Consider the following 21,521-nt stretch of genomic DNA (forward strand, 5'->3'; position numbering starts at 1 on the left):
AATCTTCAGTCTATTCGCAATACTTTTGTCCAAGGACGATGGGAAGAACTCGATTCAGCACTTGAACTGCTTGTAGAAGAATGCTCAACTTCATCTTTGAAGGGACATGTGTTCACTGTAGTTTGGGAGAACCAAATTCACCGAGTACGTCACGAATTTGACGAGATTCCAACACCTTCCGTGACAGAACTAATACATAATATATCAAAATAAACCTAACTGCACTTTAGACGTCCTTATTTTCCAGGGAAAGTCCCAAAATTTCCCCTTTTGCTTCTGGACGAATTTCGTCCCCAAAATGTCCCTGGATTTAGTAATTTCTTCTCAGATATCCTCGCATTTTCACTATTAATTATTAATAAGGCTTAATAATCTTTGTATATTCTTGTTGTTCAATTTTTGATAATACAACTTTGCTGCCTTTTCATTATGACATTACAAAAACTGAAGGTCAGGACGTAACAGCAGTCGACTCTTTCACTTTTTTATCAAGGTTAACAGAAGCAATTATGCTACTTTCGCATATCTAGAAGAACACACTTCTTATTCCGCAACAAAATTCTTAGTCTCTGTCGTGACTTTTATGAAACCTTGTGCCTAGGTTAATCATTCACAAGATAAAATGTCTGCGGAATGTTGCTGAGATCTCCTCTTCAAAGAGAAGATTTTGAAGATTAGTCCATTATCTTCCTCCATATGTAGATGGCCTTGTCCTGGTTCAAGATAATTTATTCCATGGAATTTCTTGCTTGACGAAATATGCTAATTCAGAGAAAATAGCAAAGCACAAAGAAGAAAATGGACCTCCTCGCTCAAAATGAAGTTTTTTTTTTTTTTTTTTTTTTTTTTTTTTTTTTTTTTTTTTTTTTTTTAAGAAAATGATTCCGTGAACTCCAGAAGTGAACTAGCCATGTGTCTTCCTGGAATTAATGCTTCATTGTCTCCACTGTTTGATTTTTCTTCAATGAACATAATGTGGACTTCCAAAATATCCACAATGAGTTTGAAAATGTTCGAGCCATAATTGCTATCTTAACCAAATTCAATATGACCTGTCAGAAATTAACTGCCAGATAGGAATCCAGAGAACACCTGCTGAAAAAATTCACTTTCCTGAAAAATACAGTTGTGACAGCAGTAGGTAACGTTACAAAATACCTTTTCTATACTGGCAGGATAATGTCCTACGAAAGACATATTCCAGACATGTAATTACTTAAAAACAAAGGGTAGAAAGACAAACGAATACATATAATAATATTTCTGTATACATCTAAAGCAAAATCAATTATTTTAAAGCTGTGAAAATATCGAGAAATTTAGAGAAAGACACAGAGAAAACAAAAAGAATGCATGTCAAGTACAACACATTATCAAATTAATAATACATCCTGGGAATATGTAGCTATGACAACCAATAAGAGCGAGTATAACGAGCAATCTCGTTTTCAAATAAAAAAAAACGAGATAACAGACTGAAAGGCACTACAAGTACTGTTGCGAAGACGCAGTATCCGTTAGAATCAAGATACAAGATAAACACTGGAAGAACACAGAGTGTATTCTTTGTGCTGTACTCACCTCAGGTTCACGTTTCACTACAGAGAACGAAACTGGTTCGGAATCTTTCTCAAGTTCAATATCAGATGTGAAATCATGGCTATGGTCCTCATATTCCTCTTTTATACCAGTCACATGCTGATACAAAACATTCCGTTCCTGTAGTATAAAGAGACGTCTTAAATGAGCAATTTATTACAGGGTGGAAGAAGACTTCTAACTTTACTAGTTGCCCTCAATATGGCCGTATACCACAGCCTGATCTCAACCCACAGCACGTGCTTTATATTATGATGAATAAAGCCAGGATTCATATGCAAGTGCATATTTTCATGCAAAAACATTTGTTATACATGCTATTAATGTCTGTGATGATGAATACGAAGAGTTAATTGTTACGTTAGGGGATGAAACCATTCCGGAAGTTAACAAATATAAATACCTAGGAATAGCATCCTTACAGATCAGAACATATTAAGACACTGGAAAAGATTCAAAAACGGTCTCTCCTGTGTTGTCGTAATAATTCACCATTAAAATGGGACACACTCACGGACAGGAGAACGCGAATTCGATTATGCACAATGTTCAAAAGATACAGAGGTGGGCCTGCCTGGAGAGAAATAAAAAACAGGTTGCAGCCACCAAATTACTCTTCCAGGAAATACCACTTATATAAATTGAGGGAAAGAAAACAGAGGACGGACACTGGAAAGTTTTCTTTTCTCAAACGTACTATCAGGGACTGGAATGCTTTACCTGAAGACTTACTAGAGGCTTTACCAATAACCAAAAATGTGTTCAAAACAGGCTGAAGGACTTTACTAATAGATGGTAGTATATTATACACACTATTTAAAGGGTGTAATTGATATTTGTTATTGAAGTGTTGTATCAGTGAAGAAGTGTGCTGTGTGAGTGAAGTGTGAAGTGTGTTGTGTCAGTGAAGTGTGTTGTGTAAGTGAAGTGTGTTTCTGTCAGTGAAGCTTCATAGTTTATAGTGGCAGTGTAAAGTATTTGAACAGTGAAATGTTTTTGAAGTGTTAGTGAAATCAGGATAGAATCAGTGAAATGTGTCGCCGTTCCAGTGCAGTGAGTGAGTTGTCAGCGAAATGAGTGTAGTGCTGAAAGGTACTTGTGCAGGTATGAAAGTATCACACTCATGGGATTTAGTTCGAACTTAGGTTTAAGTTACAAATTATACTTACTTTAAATGTTATTTTAAGTGACTGTGCTTCATTTAATTTAGGATACTGCCTGTTATTATTATCATTATTATTATTATTATTATTATTATTATTATTATTATTATTATTAATATTATTATTATCAGTAATTTATTATGAATTGTGTTTATTGTTGTCATTATTGAGTGTAATTAGTTACCACTGCCACAGGGTATAGACACATTTGCAGTGTAAATAAATACATACATATGTTTTGCATATTTCAGCCATTTCTGCATATAATATACCGTAAACTGCAGTAATACTGAAAAAACGATGGTAACCAGATAAACAGAGCTGCTCTCCTATTTGTATTGAAATTTCCCGACATTATGTGTAGAAAGGACACAGCTCTGTTGCGTTTAGAAGTTGGCACAAGTAGGCAGTACTTGTGTTACCTCCAAGGAACACACCAGCAGGTAGTGGGTGTTATAGAGAGAACAGTCTGCCTCATTCTGATAACAGAAATCACCTAAGCAGCAGGAAAGATATATTTTTGCACTGAATTTGAAGTTTATTTAATATTTTGAAATAGTATATTGCTGTTTCTATATTATTTTAAATATTTAAATCAGCTTTGTTCTAATTTCGCCTACATGATCCAATGCCGATCAATTGAGAAGGAAAGGGGTTTTGCAAAGAGGAAGAGATGTGACCCAAAAGTCTTGAAAAAGGCAGTTTCAGATGTTGAAAGACTTAAAATAACGTACACACAAGCTGGAGAAAAGTATGGTGAGCCGAAATCTACGCTACATGCAACTGTGAGTAGAAAATGGGAAACTCAGAATGTTGGGTGATCAACAGTATTAAGTGAAGTTGAAGGTAAGCAGCTGAGTCAAAGAATTGTAGCTTATTGCGAATGGAGGTTTCTACTCCAGCAATATGACATTAGGTTAGTGGTTAAAGGATATTTAAGTAAGCAGAATAGGCAGGAAAAAAGATTCACAAACAATATGCCAAGGCCTGCATAAGTGACATCTCTTCTAAAAAGACACCCTGAAGTTAGTGTCCATACATCCAAAAATATAAAGGCGGTTAGGGGAGAAATATCTGACGAAGTAATAAATAAATACTTTGATCAATTAGATATCACACTTCAAGATGCTTTTCCACAGAATCTCATCAATTTCTCGAACTAGGGTGTAAAATGAAATTAATGAAATTGTGACTTCGGTGGAAAAAGTAATTTTGAAGCTTTCATTTATAACAATAAATGATTGCATTCAATGACTGAATAAACTTGTATCCTTGATTAATCAAATAGTTCTGGCAGTAAATACAGACCTAACAAAAGAAGTCCTTGGAATTACTTTCCTTTATTCTGTAACGGGATTTACAGATTTGTTGGTTACACCCTTATTCGAGAGAGGTCTTCAAGTATGATGAAACCGGCTTCAGTGATGACCTTGGCAATGCTAGTGTAATAGTTAAAAGGGGCTGTAAGCATCCAAAGAGAATATTATACACGTCAAAAGCAAGCACTACTGCCATGATAGCTGTCACAAGCAACAGAAAAATGTTACCACCATACACGTTGTGTACAAAGTGAAGAAAGTGTATTCCACCTGGATTGTTACAACTGCAGTGAATTATCCTATCTTTGACAGTGAAATACTGTAATTGGGTTTGTTCGGTATTAATGCCTGACAGCCTGTTCGGAGTTAAAATAATGACGCAAACAATTTAGATATTAATCTTAGTTGACTGAATTCATGGTGTGGAGTGAAAGAAGGCACTGTAAGCATTTTAATATGTTTTTTGTACTTTTCCAAAAAGGAAATAATATTTTACTGATTTATATGTTATTTCTGTTCGGTATTACCTCTGTTTAATATACTAATGTGCATATATTGTAGCATATTTTCAAGACCGTGTTGCATTAACCCCAAATTTTGCATAGTTTTATACAAAAAAGCAATAAGATTGTGGGCTCTTCTGTTGTCAGCACATAATATTATTTTGTTGACTGAAGGCCTACTCGATGGCTAGAAATTCCTTGTGTATGAAAGAAAGCTGTGGAAAGACAATCAATACCTGCTTTTGTTCCATTGAACTACTGCACAAAAACAAACATTCCAAGCATCTCAACCTACTTATCACTCCTACCTACGTTTCTATGTTTCACTTATTATGAGCTGGCGCATTTGCACCATTTTGCTAAATTTAAAACCTATTCTGGAATCGATTCAAAATCAACTGCATAATTTATCGTAAAGTTACGAAATATCCTTTCTCTATCTGTAAGACATTGTTATACAAAGGCTATGCTGCAAATACGTAAATACTTGAAAAAGAGGGTAAAAAAACAAATGAAGAGAGGTGATAATGTGTCTACATAGATGTACAACGAAATCAATTATTTGCAAACGGTAAAAGTATTGAGAACTTTAGACAAAGCCACAGAGAAGACCAAAAGAAGTTGTGTCCTTAAGAACAAAATTTTTTCAAACGCACTGTGGGAATATGTAACTTGGCAGCAATTAAGAGTAAGCATAACAGACAATTTCGTTTTAATATTTAAAACATAAAACGAGATAACAGTTCAATATTAGTTTTTTGCAACATGACATAACTTGTAATAGTACAAAGTGATAAGTGTTTCTTGTCTCCATCATAGAGTAAAAGGCACTGCAAGTACTGTTGTAAAGAGGTAGTGTCCGTGACAATCAAAAGATAAACACTGGAAGAACACACAGAGCATTCCTTGTGCTCCACTCACCTCTGGTTCACGTTTCACCACAGGGAACGAAATAGGCACCGGATCTTCCTCAAATTTTATCTCAGATATGAGATCAGAGCTCTGGTTCACATATTCCTCCTTTATACCAGTCACATGCTGATCCAAGGAATCTTGTTCCTGCAGTACAAGGAGACGTCTTAAATGAGAAATTTCTTACAGGATAGTAGAAGTCGGCTTCTAACGTTACAGGCTGCTCTCTGTAAGTCCGCATGCTACAGCTTGACTATGCCAGCAACATCATGATGAATAGGAGCATGATTCATATGCAAATGTTAATTTTTCATGCAAAAACATTTATTTGACATATTATGAGCGTCTGTGATATGCACATTTCGGCCATTACTGTATATAATATACTATTGCACATATACTACAGCATATTTTCAAGATTCGATTTTATTTATTTTTTTTTATTTATTTATTTAAGATAAGGTCATCAGCCTTCTCTTCCTCTCTAGCAGGGGATTACAACTACAATATTAAGAATACAATTACAATTATTAAATTTACAAATACAATAAAAATCAAAGTATTAAAAGATTAACTGAGTAATAAAGGCTAGAGAGTTTATTATAAAAGTTAAAAGAGCGAAAATTTTTATATTAATTAAATAAAAATTAAACCTACTCTATGCAGTAAGAATATGCCCAATAAGTTTGTTTCTGAACACTACTAACTTCGGACAGTCCCTGATGTCACTGGGTAAGGTATTCCACAAGCACGAGAGCGAGATTGTGTATGATGATGAATGCAATGATGTCTTATGTGTTGGTATGGCTAGTATGTGGCTATTTTGTGTGCGTGTGAAGAGATTATGATATGATGACAGGTAACTGAAACGGGAGGCAAGGTAGATATGTGTAGAGGTGTGAAGGATTTCGAAAAGGAGGACAAGGAAATGAAAATTTCGACGTTCGTTAAGCCGTAGCCAGTTTAGAGTTTGGAAGGATGGAGTAATGTGATCAGCGCGACAGACATTGCAGACAAAGTGAACACAATAATTATGTACACGTAATCTTACATGATGTGTATCTGTGAAGAGTTATGTCATGTACTAGGGTGAGTTTATGTGTAAGTGTTCTTGTAAGTGTAGTGTCGGGAATGAGTGATGATGTTGATGATGATGAAGAAGATGAGGAAGGGAGAAGGGGAAACCCGGTGGCGGCACATAGCCTACTCCTGTCGAATAGCACCAAGAGGGCCGCCAGGCTTAATGTCCCCATCCGACGGACAAATCTCTATCAACAGTGACATATACCTTCGCTTCATATGCACTGCGGAGACATTTGGGAATTAACCCAGGCATATTGGTGCACACTCTAGTGATTAGAAGTTGTGCACTGCCATCTCTCCTAGTCCCGAGGTAGAAAGAGCTAACTCGGTGGACAAAGCCTAAATCTAAGTACATATTTTCTGTCCTCTTTTTTCGAAATGGCCTCCTTTTTGATGATTTGTGTCCTCTTTTTTATCGATGTGAATCTGGTCACCCTACCCATGTCACAGTCAGTGTGAGGTGGCTACTGCAGAGTGTGAGGATGGCAACACAACTCTGAAGATGTCTTTGTAAATTGTGACGTTCGAGCGTATTTACCAGCAATTTGTCCCAAGAATTAGACAATAATCATGTACATTTTAGCTGCCAAAAGACGAATTACAAGAAATATACGGTAATTAACGGTTTTTAAAACACCAGGCAGAAAATAACTCACATGTACCAGAGTAATTGAGATTGATCCCACTCTACACTGGGTTGATTATTAAATCTGAGTGAACACTGGTCAAAATTATCAGCAGTAATTAAAAATTCAAAATGTGTATGATTTCGTCAACCTTCAGCATCGCAGTCTCTATCAGAAAAATTGGGTGGGAAAAATTCACAAAGGATAGCAGGATGAAGAAATGGATAGAATCAGAGCAACAATCGTACCCCTGGTCATCTAAGTGTAGCAGACACATCAGCCAGTATATAAGACAGTGAGAACTACCGACCAACATACTTCGTAAACAGCACTCACCTCAGCTTCAGTCTTCATGATTGGAAAGTCAATTGGCACAGGAGTATCATCAAATGTTATCTCTGATTTCAGATCATTGTTGCGGTTCATACATTCCGTCTTTATTTCAGTTACGTGTAGATCTAATACATTTTCTTCCTGCAACACACAATGCATAATAATTATTAAATATATCATAATTGAAGGATTCAGAGCCATAGTGGGCCAAGCGCCATACATTAAAAACGTAGAAAACAAAGGTTAAAATTAAGTGAATACCATTATTTCATGAAACACATAGCAAATAACATAAAATATGCACATTAAAACTAAATATGTGAATCTCCATTAAATTATGGTAATCACTTAACTACAATCCTTGCTTTCTCCGCTTTTAATAAATGGCGCTTGGTCCACTATGGCTCTGAATCCTTCAATTATAGTATTTTCTTAACTTTAACCCTTTCTTCCTCCGTTTTTAATAAATGGCGCTTGGCCTGCTATGGCTCTGAAACTTCAATTATGTAATTGCTCACGAAGCACGTGTGACTATTTTAATGTCTCTTCAATCTATTATTAAATCCTGATGTCAATGAATGAACGTAAAGAGACTCGAGAGTCAGCAGTCATATAATCGAATGAAAGGTCTCGTCTAGAATGATTTCATTGTTCATAATCTTATGCGTTGGTTTACTCAAAGTGTTGGTGGGGAAGACAGGAATAATACTTTGACTTCAAGTAACAGTCAGTGTAACGATGCTAGGATGGAAAGGAGGAGGATGGAAAAGGAACTATGAAGTAGTCTTTGTGACTTGTAATATTAATGCGTAGTTACAAACAACTGGTCCCAAGAAATAGACATCAAATATGTGGAGTTTAGCTAATAAACTATTTATTAAAGAAATCACAATTACGTGTACTGCCCAAACCAGGTGCAAACCACCAGTTTGGCCAACTTCCACGGGATTAACTAGGAGTGACCTCCATTCCACACTGCACTGTCAATTAAATTAAAAGCAACATGGCAAACATCAGGGGAGATCAAATCATCAAAATGTATATAATTTACTGAACGTTCAGGATTGTCATTTCTATAATAAAATTCGGGCGGAAAAGATTAACTAATGATAAAGGATGAAGAAATGGACAGCATGACAGAAAAATCGTATCCCCTGGTCACCTGAATCTTGCAGTCACTATCAGCCAGTATATAACAAAGGGAGAACTACCGACCAACTCACTTCATAAACTGACTCACCTCAACTTCACTTTTCATGACGGGAAAGTCCATTAGCACAGGTGTTTTATCAACTGTCATCTCTGATATGAGATCGTAGCTGTGGCCCTTACATTCCGTCTTTATTTCAGTGAAGTGCTGATCTAATACATCTCCTTCCTGAAACACACAAAACATAATAATTATTAAATATATTATATGTATCCGTTCACAAAAAATCAGAAACCACTTCTAAAGTCTCACAACTCTATTATTAGATCCTGATGTCAACGAACGCACGTGAACACACTTCAGAGTCAATAGTGAAATAAAAGTTGCACAAAAAGCCTTGTAATGCACCATATAAGGGAATAGCTCTGTAATATCATTTTGTTTTGTTCAAATATATGTTTACTTTTTTTTATATTTCCACATTGAAGTATATTTCACTTCAGAATGACTTAATCTATAACAAGAAAAGTATGCCGGGAAATGTAAAATATGTTTTGAAATGAATTATTGTATTAAATGATTTTCCTGAGAGCAATGGGTGATAGAATTGTTTTGTTTTGTTTAATATTGACTCAAATAGCAAATAATTGTGATCTCTAAAATCTCTTCTTATATTACTAGAGCGAGACAAGTTCGAATGGATGCTACTGAATCTGTAACTCAAAGCTATGACCAAGGTAAGAAATAAATCAGTACCTGTTTTAAGCAGCAACATCTCCTTGCTGGTGAAACTAAACAAACTATTCTTCCAGCTAAGGAATTGAATCTGGTAAACTCACTAGCCGATGAGTGTTCATTGGGGAAGATACTTTGTCATCAAACTTCAACCACTGTGTGATATCTTAGTCCACCAATTCAGAGATTAAGAAATAATACAGGTAATATACCGTAAGGCACGTTCCCATTATGTGGACATAGAGAAGATAACATTCATAATGTTTTTGAATGTAAATATACAAAAGAAATACAGATGAAATTTATAAATGAAAAGTTCCTACAAATGAATAAAGAAATAGCTATAAAAAACTTATGAATGATAATAACATAAAGTTACAAACGCAAATAGATCTATATCTTTTTTGGTCATAAATATTAGAATGGAAAGAATAAATGAAATGGCTAGAATTGAATGAGAAAAAATTAGATAAGAAAAAAGGTTTAGTTTTTGAATTGTACCATCAATAAATAAAATAAAACACACACATATATATATATATATATATATATATATATATATATATATATATATATAAAAGTTTTAAATATACTAGAATAATGGAAGATTTATTTATCATAGCTCCACAGTGCAGATTGAAACGTGAAGTACATCTTAGGCAAGTGAACAAAGAATAATTGTATCAGCATACTAAAGTGAGTTCAGTCTTGCACAAAACTAGTCGCAAGTGCAAGATAAAACATATTATACAAAATAGTTAAGTTTAGAAATTGTATTAAAAATTGTATATCTATATGTAAATTATAAAGTGTGAAATGTAAGGTTTCAATTATTATATGTATGTATTGTATGTATACTCTTTTTTTTTTTTTTTTTTTGTCTGTGAACTGTAACAAATATCATATCATATAATATCATATCTTAGTCCCCGAAGCATTCTGATGCATATGAGCAGCTACTATAGCTGGCGAAATCTGATTCTGCGGACCAACTGTAACAGTTATAATAGCGTAATACAAGAATGTAACTTGCGACGTCATGGTGAGCAGCACTAGCTACTGTTGATTTGATTTTTGTTAGTGTAGGCCTACTTCAGTTTGCTAACTATAAATTGAAACATGTAGCCTACAGTTATTGTGTTAAAGTGTACAATATTATGTACCGATATTTCGAACATAGAAAAAGTTTCACCTATACCTTGACCAGAACTATTTCCGACTTGACAGCTTACAGAGAAGGGGAAACAGTGTTGTCATGTTGCCCATCTTTCGTGTGAGATAGAATGCTGCCGATACAATGCGTAATGAATGGCTGACATCAAGGTCGCTAGATGTCGCTGTCGAACAGCTCTTAGTCAGGTCCTCTCATCCCATTCCACTAATATCCGCCATCATTGCGCCCTCGGTTGCTGTTGTCAAGCAGAACATTCTCCGAAAGTTATCGAAATATCTATTTTCGAAACTTATTTTATGAAGTATATAAATTTTAACACAAATTTCTTCCACAACCCAACCATAGAGCAATGTAAACAAAATCCTAAGAGTTGGCGCAAATATGGCAACGTGCGAAGACCTGACTTATCGACGGAACTTCGCTGACATGACCACATATATTTCTAAAAAATTTGTTGAACACTAAGAATTAAAATAAATGTACATTATTAGTTTATTAGTCTAGTAATAGCAGCAGTAGCAGTAGCAGTAACAGTAGTAGTAGTGGTGGTGGTAGTAGCAGTGGTAGTGGTAGTAGTGGTGGTGGTAGTAGTGGTGGTGGTGGTGGTGGTAGTAGAAGTAGAGGTGGTGGTGGCAGGAGCAGCAGCAGCAGCATAGTAGTGGTGGTGGTGATGGTAGTAGTAGTAGTAGTGGTAGTAGTAGTGGTGGTGGTGGTGGTGGTAGTAGTAGTAGAGGTGGTAGTGGCAGGAGCAGCAGCAGCAGCAGTAGTAGTGGTGGTGGTAGTAGTAGTAGTAGTGGTGGTGGTAGTAATAGTGGTAGTAGTGGTAGTAGTAGTATTTATTTTATTGGGTTATTTTACGATCCTGTATAATCATCTAGGTTATTTAGCAAATGAATGGTGATAATGCTGATGAAATGAGTCCAGAGTCCAGCACCGAAAGTTACCCAGCATTTGCTCGTATTGGGTTGAGGGAAAGCCCCGGAAAAAACTTCAACCAGGTAACTTACCCCGACTGGGATTCGAACCCAGGCCACCTGGTTTCGCGGCCAGACGTGCTGACCGTTACTCCACAGGTGTGGACTAGTAGTAGTAGTAGTAGTAGTAGTAGTAGTAGTAGTAGTAGTAGTAGAAGCAGTAGTAGTAGAAGCAGTAGTAGTAGTAGTGGTGGTAGTAGCGGTGGTGGTAGTAGTGGCAGTGATAGTAGTAGTTGGTGGTGTTAGTAGTGCTAATGGTGGTAGCAGCAGCAGTAAGAGTAGTGGTAGTAGTGGTAGCAGTAGCTGGTAGTGGTAGTGGTGGTGATAGTGGTGGCAGTGGTGGTGGCGGGGGTGGCAGCAGCAGTAGCAGTAGTAGTAGCAGTAGCAGTAGAAGTAGCAGTAGCAGTAGAAGTAGTAGTAGTAGTAGTAGTAGTAGTAGTAGTAGTCTTCAATGTAATACTGTTAGAAAAGCGTCGAAAGGACAGTAAACTGTAAAAACAGGTTTAAATTTAATTTTACTTTTATGAGTGCTGGTATTCTTCAATTTAATATTGTTAAAAAGGCGTTGAAAAAATTGTAAACTGTAAAAATATTTAGGATTAAAACTGTACGCGACAGTTTTCTTTTCCAATATCAATAACAGTGCTCTTATTAATTTTAACACAAGCAGTAGTTCTCATTATGGCTTGCGCCAATGGTAATAGAGGCCCGCCATTATCTTTTTCCCTCTCTAAAAACTCCCTTACATTACACACCATCTCTCGCACTTGACTCTTTAACAGGGCAGCTTGTCCTATATTCTTTGTTCTCCGCCTGGCTTTTCTTTTCTTCCTTCCCACATTGCACAAGCCACCTGTTTAGAAACTCTCGCAGAAACAAGAAAACACACACTAATCACACACTCCACCAATAACAGCGGAGATAATATGTCTAATATAATTTAAACACAATAATTATCGATACACTAAACAGTAATATAACAAAATATTATTTTAATTCACCACTAGGCCATGGTATTCACGCGCAGCTTGTAAACATAGACACGGCAACACCGTCCCATTACCATGGTTACGCATCTCTCGTGATTGGTTGATTTGAATGGTTACCATGGTAACATGTTAAATGCGCCATTTGTCAGGTCGGAAGTAGTTTCGAACAGACCATAATATCACTTTTCATTTACCTCTGATAAGGGCTTCTCATCTGCATCACTTGTCTGCATAGGCAATGGGTTGATGTCGGGTTCCACCTTTATCACATCCATCTCAACTGAAACAGGAATTTATAAAGAGTGACATTCATCTGCAGGATGTAAGACATTACAAGAGCCTTATTTGTAGTGGTTATAACATAGTTTGCTGAATACTCCGAACTTGTTCTGAACAAATTACCTGCTACACGCAGGAACGTAAGACATGTTGATATTAGCGGTAAGTCGCTATGAATTGGATATGCAGACTCGTGTACAAAATGAGATCCCATTTCTCTATAGAATCAATAGGAGGAGTGTGTTTGTGTGGGAAAGCGCGATCATATGCTTCACTGAATAAACACTACTCTTCCTCACGATGTCACCCAAATTAGTAATCAATGAGGGCGAATTCAAGAATGATACTTTCAAAACAATGCTTTAACTATTATCCACTTTAAAATACAATCTCATTAGCTTCTCACGTGTCAGAATTTACAACCCTGTTGCTTCAAAAGTTATGATGTGGTTTGAATACTAGGTAATATGGTTGTGGGACCGTATTTCTTTGACAGAAATGTAAACCAAGACACATATAGAGACTTACTGGACAGCACTGCAATGGAGTTGCTGTAAGACTTGTCACTGAACAAACGAATAAGAATGTGGTTTCAACAGATGGCAGCACGGCACATTATGCTCTAAAAGTTCGCCAGAAACTAAATGAGATGTTCGGTGTACACTAGGTTGCAAATGTCACGGCCTTCACGGTCACCAGACCTCACACCTCTTATTTATTTCTATGGTGATATGTGAAACAGCGTTTTTTTTCACACAAAACCTACATCTATATAATATATGACTTGAAGGGAAGGATCACCTAAGTTATCCAGCATATCCCACCTGCAACACTTATAAGTATAATGAAAGAATGTCAGCATCGGGCGAGACACTGTCTTCCAGTAAATGAAGCACATTCTGAACATCTGCAGTAAAAACATAGTGTAGTTATACCACTGTATTTCCAATTAAAGTAATATTTTCCATTTGTTAACTGACTTATGGTAATTACTAATTAGTAATGGACAGCTGCACAGTGGTCCAAAATCCATATTTAGGACAAGAGTAGAAAAATGACATGTCAAAAAAATTAAATAAAACCCTTAAATTTTATTTTTCCTATATAACTCAGTAACACTCAATTGATTATCTTAATCAGCAGAGGTGGCTCCAGAGTGAGATAAGAAGTCAGTAACATGCCATATTTCGAACACCCAGCATTCTTACTCAGCAAGTGCCTCGAGTCTACCCTTTTCTTTGTGCTGTAACTCTGTTGTAAGTGGTCGATTCCTTTGATATTCGATATCAACATGTCAAGTGGTTCTTTAGATATGTAACAAAGTTTGTTTATGTTACACTTAATATTGTTATAACTTGTCAGATTGGCATGAATGGACACAGGACAAAATATAAATATAACCATTGAGTGCAGACTTGGTTAAGGTAGAGAGAAAAACGCCCCTTTTTCCGTCCCAAAATGAATTTCTTTTCACTTCCTCGAATAATTATCGCTATTTTAAATGAAGTCTTAAGGTGTGCAGATTTGCGGAAGTAATAAATTATGCGCACTATTCTTTCCAGGTACAGTAGTGCAATTTTTTTCGAATGCAGTTATTTAAATATCTGAGAACCAAATCTGCTTCCGAATTACAGTTCAGGGAATGCAAGGTGAAAGATTATTAATTATGTACCACATAAGCTTCCCAAGTGTCCAAAAGGTACAATTGTACATAAATGTTACATTTTTCCGTAAGATAATTTATCACTGGAGAGCAAGAGGATAAAGAATACGAGTTTTCTTTAACAAAATTAACATTGGCTTAGTGAGCTACTCATTAAATTAGATTCTCATCGTGATAGTAACGACAATTTAGAGAAAACTTACCCCCTGGAAAAAGTCGAGGCTGCTCAAGAAAGCTTTTCCATTAGAGCAAGTATGAGGTCGAAACAAAGACAGTCCAGAGAATTAGAGATTATATACAAGACAAGTGTACTACCTGTAACTACTGTATAAAGTTTCATCAAAATCTGTTGGCTAGGAGAAAAGTTACTAATTTTCTCTAAATGCATCCCTCTATAAGTTGCAGTTTCCCTTATGCCAACGTCATCAAAGTTTGTATACGAAACAAATGTACTACCTGTAGCTACTGTGTAAAATTTAATAAAAATCTGTTAGATCGGAGAAAAGTTACTAATTTTGTCTAAATGCATCCCCCTATAAGCGACAGTTCCCCTTATACCACCGTAATCAGAGTTTGTATACAAAACAAATGTACTACCTGTAACTACTGTATAAAGTTTCATCAATACCTTTTAAGTAGGAGAAACGTTACTAATTTTGTCGAAATGTATCCTCCTATAAGTGGCAGTTTCCCTTATTCCAACGTCATCACAGCTTGTATACAAACAAATATACTACCTGTAACTACTGTGTAAAATTTCATAAAAATCTGTTACATCGGAGAAAAGTTACTAATTTTGTCTAAATGCAACCTCCTATATGGGGCAGTTCCCCTTATACTAACGTCATCAGAGTTTGTATACAAAACAAAACTACCTGTAAATACTGTATACAATATCACGAAAATATGTTAGATAGGAGAAACGTTACTAATTTGTCTAATTGCGCCCCATATAAGGGATATTTTTTCTTATACCAACGTAAATATAAAACACATAAATAATTGTCATGTGTAGGCCTGTATGTTTCGCCGATATGTTGACACATTTCTGCTGATTCCACTGCTCAGCTTATTTCGCTGGTGTGTTACAGTGCAAAATCATTCTTCCCATTATCTTTCCCGTTTCAAACCATATAATGAAAACCAATTTAGCAACACAGTGACAATTGTTATGAATGTTATAAGCTTTTGGTGGCCAGAAAGAGATATGTTATTGAATATTAGCATTAATTATATGGCTCGAGGAAACAACAATATGCTACAAAATTTCAGTGATTCATTCATAATCAAATTATTTGTAAATAAGTCACAGTTTTCATACTGTACCAGTATTTTTTATGTCTTAAGATTACGCCATACCACAGTCTAGTATATACAGTCCCGAAGTTCAATACGTAGGGAATATGCATCCATAGATAGTTACTAACCACTAGGATCGCTACTATCGCCTCATTACAGACAATGCGAAATAGCACCGGCACAGTCTATTGTTCCTAGTACCATCAACAACTCAAGCTTCGTGACTGTATATACTAGACTGTGGCCATACTTAATTATCACTGGTCAACAAAATTTAAACTTTTGTCTGTTAAAAGAGAAACAATGGGTGATTCTAAGTGACTTTTTTGTGCTGATTTCAAATCTTTTTACAGAACTTATCCATCACCCAGGGTTTTCCAGTCTATACATTATATTATTACGATATCTTAGCTGAAATTACATTTATTGACCTAAAATGTATGTCAAGCATATTTTAGGCTATACTTTGCTTGAGGACATCTCTCTTCAGTATCCAACAATAGTCTGCAAACTTATTTGGACATCATTTACCATAATAGCGCCTTTCCATTTCCACAATACCCTGGTGGAAACGCTCCTCGTGTTCGTCGCTCACAGCCCTAGGTTTTCAGGAAGGAAATCGAGATGGGAGTGCAGAAAGCGTATTTTTAAGACATATTATATCCCATAATCTTGTAGTTCTCAGCAATCTCACTTACAACTTCTCTGTAGTTCTCAGACCAGAAGTTTCCTAAAGAGTTTGTGACAACATTTTAGAATACAACCATGCAGCTGCTTCTTGCATATTTAAAATTGTGTATCTTTAATCAGTTCTCTTATTTGAGGTCAACAAATATTCCTTCTTTTAGTTTAGTTTCACTGATTCTCGGGAACTTATTTTTCTGGAAGAGAAATGCACTGCCAACACGATCCATTGCTTTCACAAAATTCTTAATCAAGCCTAGTTTGATATGCAGTGGAGGGAATAAGATTTTTTCAGAACTTACAAGTGGTTATCTTGTCCTGGATTAAATTGACTCTCTCTTTGGCCAGTTCTCTTTTATATAATGATTACTTTCATCTCTGCTATCCAACTTGCACAAGAAGCAGCAAAATTTAATATAGCCAAGCTGTAACCCAAATGAGATAGCTATTATTTTCAAATCCCCACTCATCTGCCCAGAAAAATTGTCACACTTGATAGTGGATAGTAAGAGCTTCATATTCTCGTAATTTTTCCTTCATACCAACTACATGGGCTAAAGGAATGGATGGATGTGTTTCCATTATGTAGTAATGCTCCTTTCAAACTACTTTTCGAGGAGTCTATGAACAAAAGCCAATTCTCAGGTTTATGCTCAACTCCCAGTGACTCGAACAAATTCTCAACATCTTTGCAGAAAACTAGGTCCTCCTCTTTAGAAAACAAATGCTCAAATTCCTTTTGGCGTTGGCGAAAGAAACTTACTTTGGTGTTACCTTGCAGCAAACTATTCTTGCCTTTCAATCTTGAGGCGAGTAATTCTGCCTTGCTTTTACTTAAACCAAAATCCCGAACCAAATCACTTAAATCCTCCTGTGTTAGAAAATGAGGTTCATTTATAGTATCATCTTCCACAAAATCTGGAACATTTTGCAATTCACTCTAAACATCAGGACCACTTTGAATTACTTCAGTCAATGTTATGTCATCTGGTGGAGTTGGTATGGGAAGTCCTATTCTATGAAGCACCAGTCGAATTGCAGAAACTAAAGATTGATATTTAACAGTGTCTGGACTTCGAACTTATTCCAGATATATTTGTCAAGCAGAAGTAGCAGTCTGTCAAATGATCCTTAGATTCGCGCCATATCATAGGGACTACAAAAGGCATATGACGGGGTCCTTTTAACCAGCCAGTTAATAGTGTTACACATTTAACACAACAGAATTCCGAGGCCCATGTCTTATTCTGGTCTATTTTGTTGTTAAAATAAGTCATAAGCTCTTCTAACTAGAGGAGTAAAATTTGGCCTCTGCGATTTTAAAGTGAGCTCACTACCACACACACTTAACAGAAGTTATTTCTATCAATAAGACACTTTGAAGACATGTTTCTTATACATTATACACTTATACACTACTCCCTACAATGCACTATCACAATTCAATTGACAATGGAAGAGAGCACAGGATTAGCTTCTTTCTTTAAAGAAAGGTTCTATTCAGCTGGGATATTTACCTTACAATCAAAGTTTTGTGAGGGAAATGTCACTGTTGTTGTTCGTGAATTCACAGGCAACAACCGATACAAGTCAATTGTTGATACAATGTAATGAAATATAAATATAAAATACGCCTTCTAATCAGCATGATATATACCACAAATGCTAATAAACAGGAAAAAATTTATTTTCAAAATAAAAAAAAAATGGTGAGTGATGGAACATTTCTGACTTCATTTTTGGAATCAGCAGATGGAAATACATAAGAAACACCCGAAATTATTTATTTAACAAAATCATTGTTGACCAGTTTATTAATGCTTACGTTAATTGAATGTGTGAACTTTAAAAAGGCATTTAAGAGTAAATTTATCGGGCCCCGGTCTCTCAAAGGTTGAGAATCTCTGTTATATACAATTGTATTTCCAATTACAGTAATGTTTCCCATTTGCCAACTGACTTCTGTGTCTCACGGTAGTTGGTAATTACTAATTAGGAAGGGGCCGCCGGTCTTTTACAAGATATGTGACAAAGTTAGTGGATTAGTTCAGGAGAAATCTAAGTGACGTGTGGCCGAGGAATATGTGAAAAGATTTGGGAAAATTTTAGAACATGGATTGCACCTACCAAATTATGTCTTAAAATACTAAAAAGAGCAGATTTGTCTGCGTTTGTCAAATGCGCATCATTATATTTACGAAAAGGCAATTTTCAGTGCCAATAATTTATTTTGTGTGCACAAGGTTGGAATTTTGAAGTAAGAGGGAAAGGGGGAAACACGTAATACGGCGACCGCAAAGCTCCGCCCACGTCCCCTTTCCACTTTTCCCCTACAAGCTCACCACACACCCTAGCGGGAAAGAGTGGAAATAGGGGTTTAGGCTGGGGTGACATGTAGTGTAGGAAAGTGGAACAAAAAGAGTAACGACATCTACGAAGCAAAAGAGGAACTTCGTCCTGTGTGTCTCTCCTCTCTCTCCCTCCAGCCTCTTCTCTGTTCCTTGCTTCATGTTTCTCTCTTTTTTTTTTTTTTTTCTTAAGACTTCGGAAGGGGGGAGATTCGATCCGAGAAAGTTCGTAACTAAACCTAAACGCACGCTTTTTGTTCACGCTTTAGACCTCTCGGCTACCGAGGCGAGTTGGGGGTAGAAGGGAAAATGAATCTATTTATGTTTAAGGGAACTGCTATAACGTATTGTAGAAATGCAATGTGTGTCGTTGGATATGTCTCAGCCTATAACATCTTGCAGTATCGTCCAAGGGTTGTTGCAAGGATTCATAACGGGAGACAATGATGGAATGGCGAGGGGGGACAATGGCCGAATGGCGTGGGTAGAAACTGGCGGGCTTGTGAATGTAGCTTGGTAGGGGTTGACTGCGGGGGTGGCATAAGTGTTAACGCGCGCTGGTGGGGCTTCATTGTGTCCGTGTCCAGCTTTGTGTACAGACGTAACCACGTGTAGTGATGAGCCGTACCGAAGACGTGTACTTCTTCCGGAAATTGGCGGGTCCTGATAAACAGCAAACGAGGCTCTGGTGACTATTGTGTTACTTCGACGACAGTGCAAAGTTAACAGGTGAGTATTGTTTAATGAAAACCAGATTACATTGTGTTGTGTTAATAGTACATGTTGTGGACAGTTGTCTAATGCGTATTGCATTGTGGTTGTGGACAGTTGTCTAATGCGTATTGCATTGTGGTTGTGGACAGTTGTCTAACGCGTATTGCACTGTGGTAGGCAGTGATCCATCGAAGCGGGGCAGATAGTAGAGAGAAACAGTAGAGAGAGCATGCGAGGGATGTGCCGAGCGGCGCGGGTGGGGATAACTTCCCCTACTGGGGTTCGCCGTAATACGTTTTTGTCGGAAAGGGTGCAATCCATGTTCTGGAGTTTATCCAAACATATATTGGTGAAAAGAGCGTTGAGCGGATTCCGCCGATTTTGGAATAGACACCGACATACTTGAACTGCCAACATAGAAAACAAAAAATCACACTCAATCGCTTTCATCTTCATCTTGACGGGATAATAAAAGCCTGAATTAACCTAACCTAACCTAAGTGCGTCGGTGTCTATTCCAAAATCGGCGGAATCCGCTCAACGCTCGTTTAACCCATATACTAACTTATGTACGTTTAAAATCGTAATATCTCTTAAAACTGATAATTGTAACTTACCTCATCAACACTTGTACGAAAGTGGAACACCGGGATCGGCGGTAACATATACCGAAACTTTATTGCCATAGGAACAAATCAAGTACAGAGATCAATGATGCCGTGAAAGAGAAGTAATGGCTTCAGGCAGACGATCGAGGTTCAGAATGGCTGTAATAAATTTCATATTTTATTCTTCCTTGTAATAATTTTTTAGCATTATTATTTTTCTTCTAATATTGCTTATTAATACTATTAATAGTAAGCGCTGATAGTAGTTAATCGGTAATATCAAAGAATTACTCATTTTTCACTGCAATAGAAGATCGATGATGCGATATATCACGTCATGTAATTACGATGGAAATACTTCAAAATATTAATGTAATCAGGGGTTACCGCTGGTTTCCTTTCTCCCACCCTACACCATATCACTGCTCTTTCTTCGTCACATATATTGCGCTACTTCTCTCTTTTCCCGCAACTTACTTTATTCTACTTACTACTTTATTTTAGATTGGAATATCTCACCTTTAAAAGCGCCGGGATATCCTAGAACCTTTCGTTTAGTAAATCACTATCATACCCATTACGCTATGAATTCGTTTATGAACAAACCCTTAAAAATTATGTTTACGTACAATTAACATGAAATACATCCAAAGGAATTAAACATATGACTTTATTATGCAAATGTAGTCTTTCAGGTGAAGCTCCCTGTAAAGCAGATTTGAATAATTTCAAGGGAAAATTTGTTATTTTATTAATCAACAATTTCAAGAAGCACTGGAAGTAAACGAAGGGCAATATGTAATAATTCGGTTACATGAATATTCTCCACGTTGTAACTGATTTTTAGAAGATTGAAATATGTACGAGAAATAAATGAATCTAATAAATGCTTTACAAAATAAAAAAAAAAATCACCATATCGATAGGAAGTTCAGAGCTTTCTTAAAAAATTGTCCGGAGCATTTAATACCGTTTTACAAGGTAACTAATGTACAGTATTGACTTCTGTCTAATGTCGAAGAGAATGCAATTATAAATACAGTATAGAGGGCGGCTTTCGTGTAGATGAGAGAAAAATATTGCAAATGTTATACTTGCCTAACATGACAAGACTTGGAAAAAGAAGTTCACTTGAAGAGTTTAAATGATTGTATAATGCACCAAGTAAAAAAAAAAACATTGATTTCTTTTTTGCCTTAAAGTGTGCTATGAAACAACCGTTATTTAAATACAAAATAGATCTAGTAAAAACGGAACCTGAAAGTAGTTACAAATCGTATCCAAAGACATAGATAGGAACATCACTGTTTCCAGATATAACGAGCTATGTGCTATTACCAAGCAAGGCTTTCCTTGAATGTCTCAT

General features: G+C 36.3%; 2 protein-coding genes across 3 annotated transcripts in view; both read right to left on the reverse strand.

Moving 5' to 3' along the window:
• LOC138691560 (zinc finger protein 665-like) overlaps window positions 1–21,276 on the reverse strand; it is a 53,531-nt gene extending 32,255 nt beyond the window's left edge. The window contains exons 1-6 of one of the 2 annotated variants that reach the window (XM_069813629.1): window positions 20,165–21,274; window positions 12,755–12,840; window positions 8,779–8,916; window positions 7,542–7,679; window positions 5,506–5,643; window positions 1,582–1,719 (exon numbers count right to left, since the gene is read on the reverse strand). In XM_069813629.1, the coding sequence (XP_069669730.1) occupies window positions 1,582–1,719; window positions 5,506–5,643; window positions 7,542–7,679; window positions 8,779–8,916; window positions 12,755–12,835 (633 nt within the window). In that variant the 5' untranslated portion in view covers window positions 12,836–12,840; window positions 20,165–21,274. Of the gene's footprint in view, window positions 1–1,581; window positions 1,720–5,505; window positions 5,644–7,541; window positions 7,680–8,778; window positions 8,917–12,754; window positions 12,841–20,164 lie in introns of both variants that reach the window. The other variant, XM_069813628.1, reaches the window with a different exon arrangement.
• Window positions 1–21,521, reverse strand: part of LOC138691562 (gastrula zinc finger protein XlCGF57.1-like) — a 449,766-nt gene that overhangs the window by 149,080 nt on the left and 279,165 nt on the right. The window lies entirely within an intron of this gene.

This window comes from Periplaneta americana, chromosome 16, assembly GCF_040183065.1.
Source record: "Periplaneta americana isolate PAMFEO1 chromosome 16, P.americana_PAMFEO1_priV1, whole genome shotgun sequence".
Taxonomy (NCBI): domain Eukaryota; kingdom Metazoa; phylum Arthropoda; class Insecta; order Blattodea; family Blattidae; genus Periplaneta; species Periplaneta americana.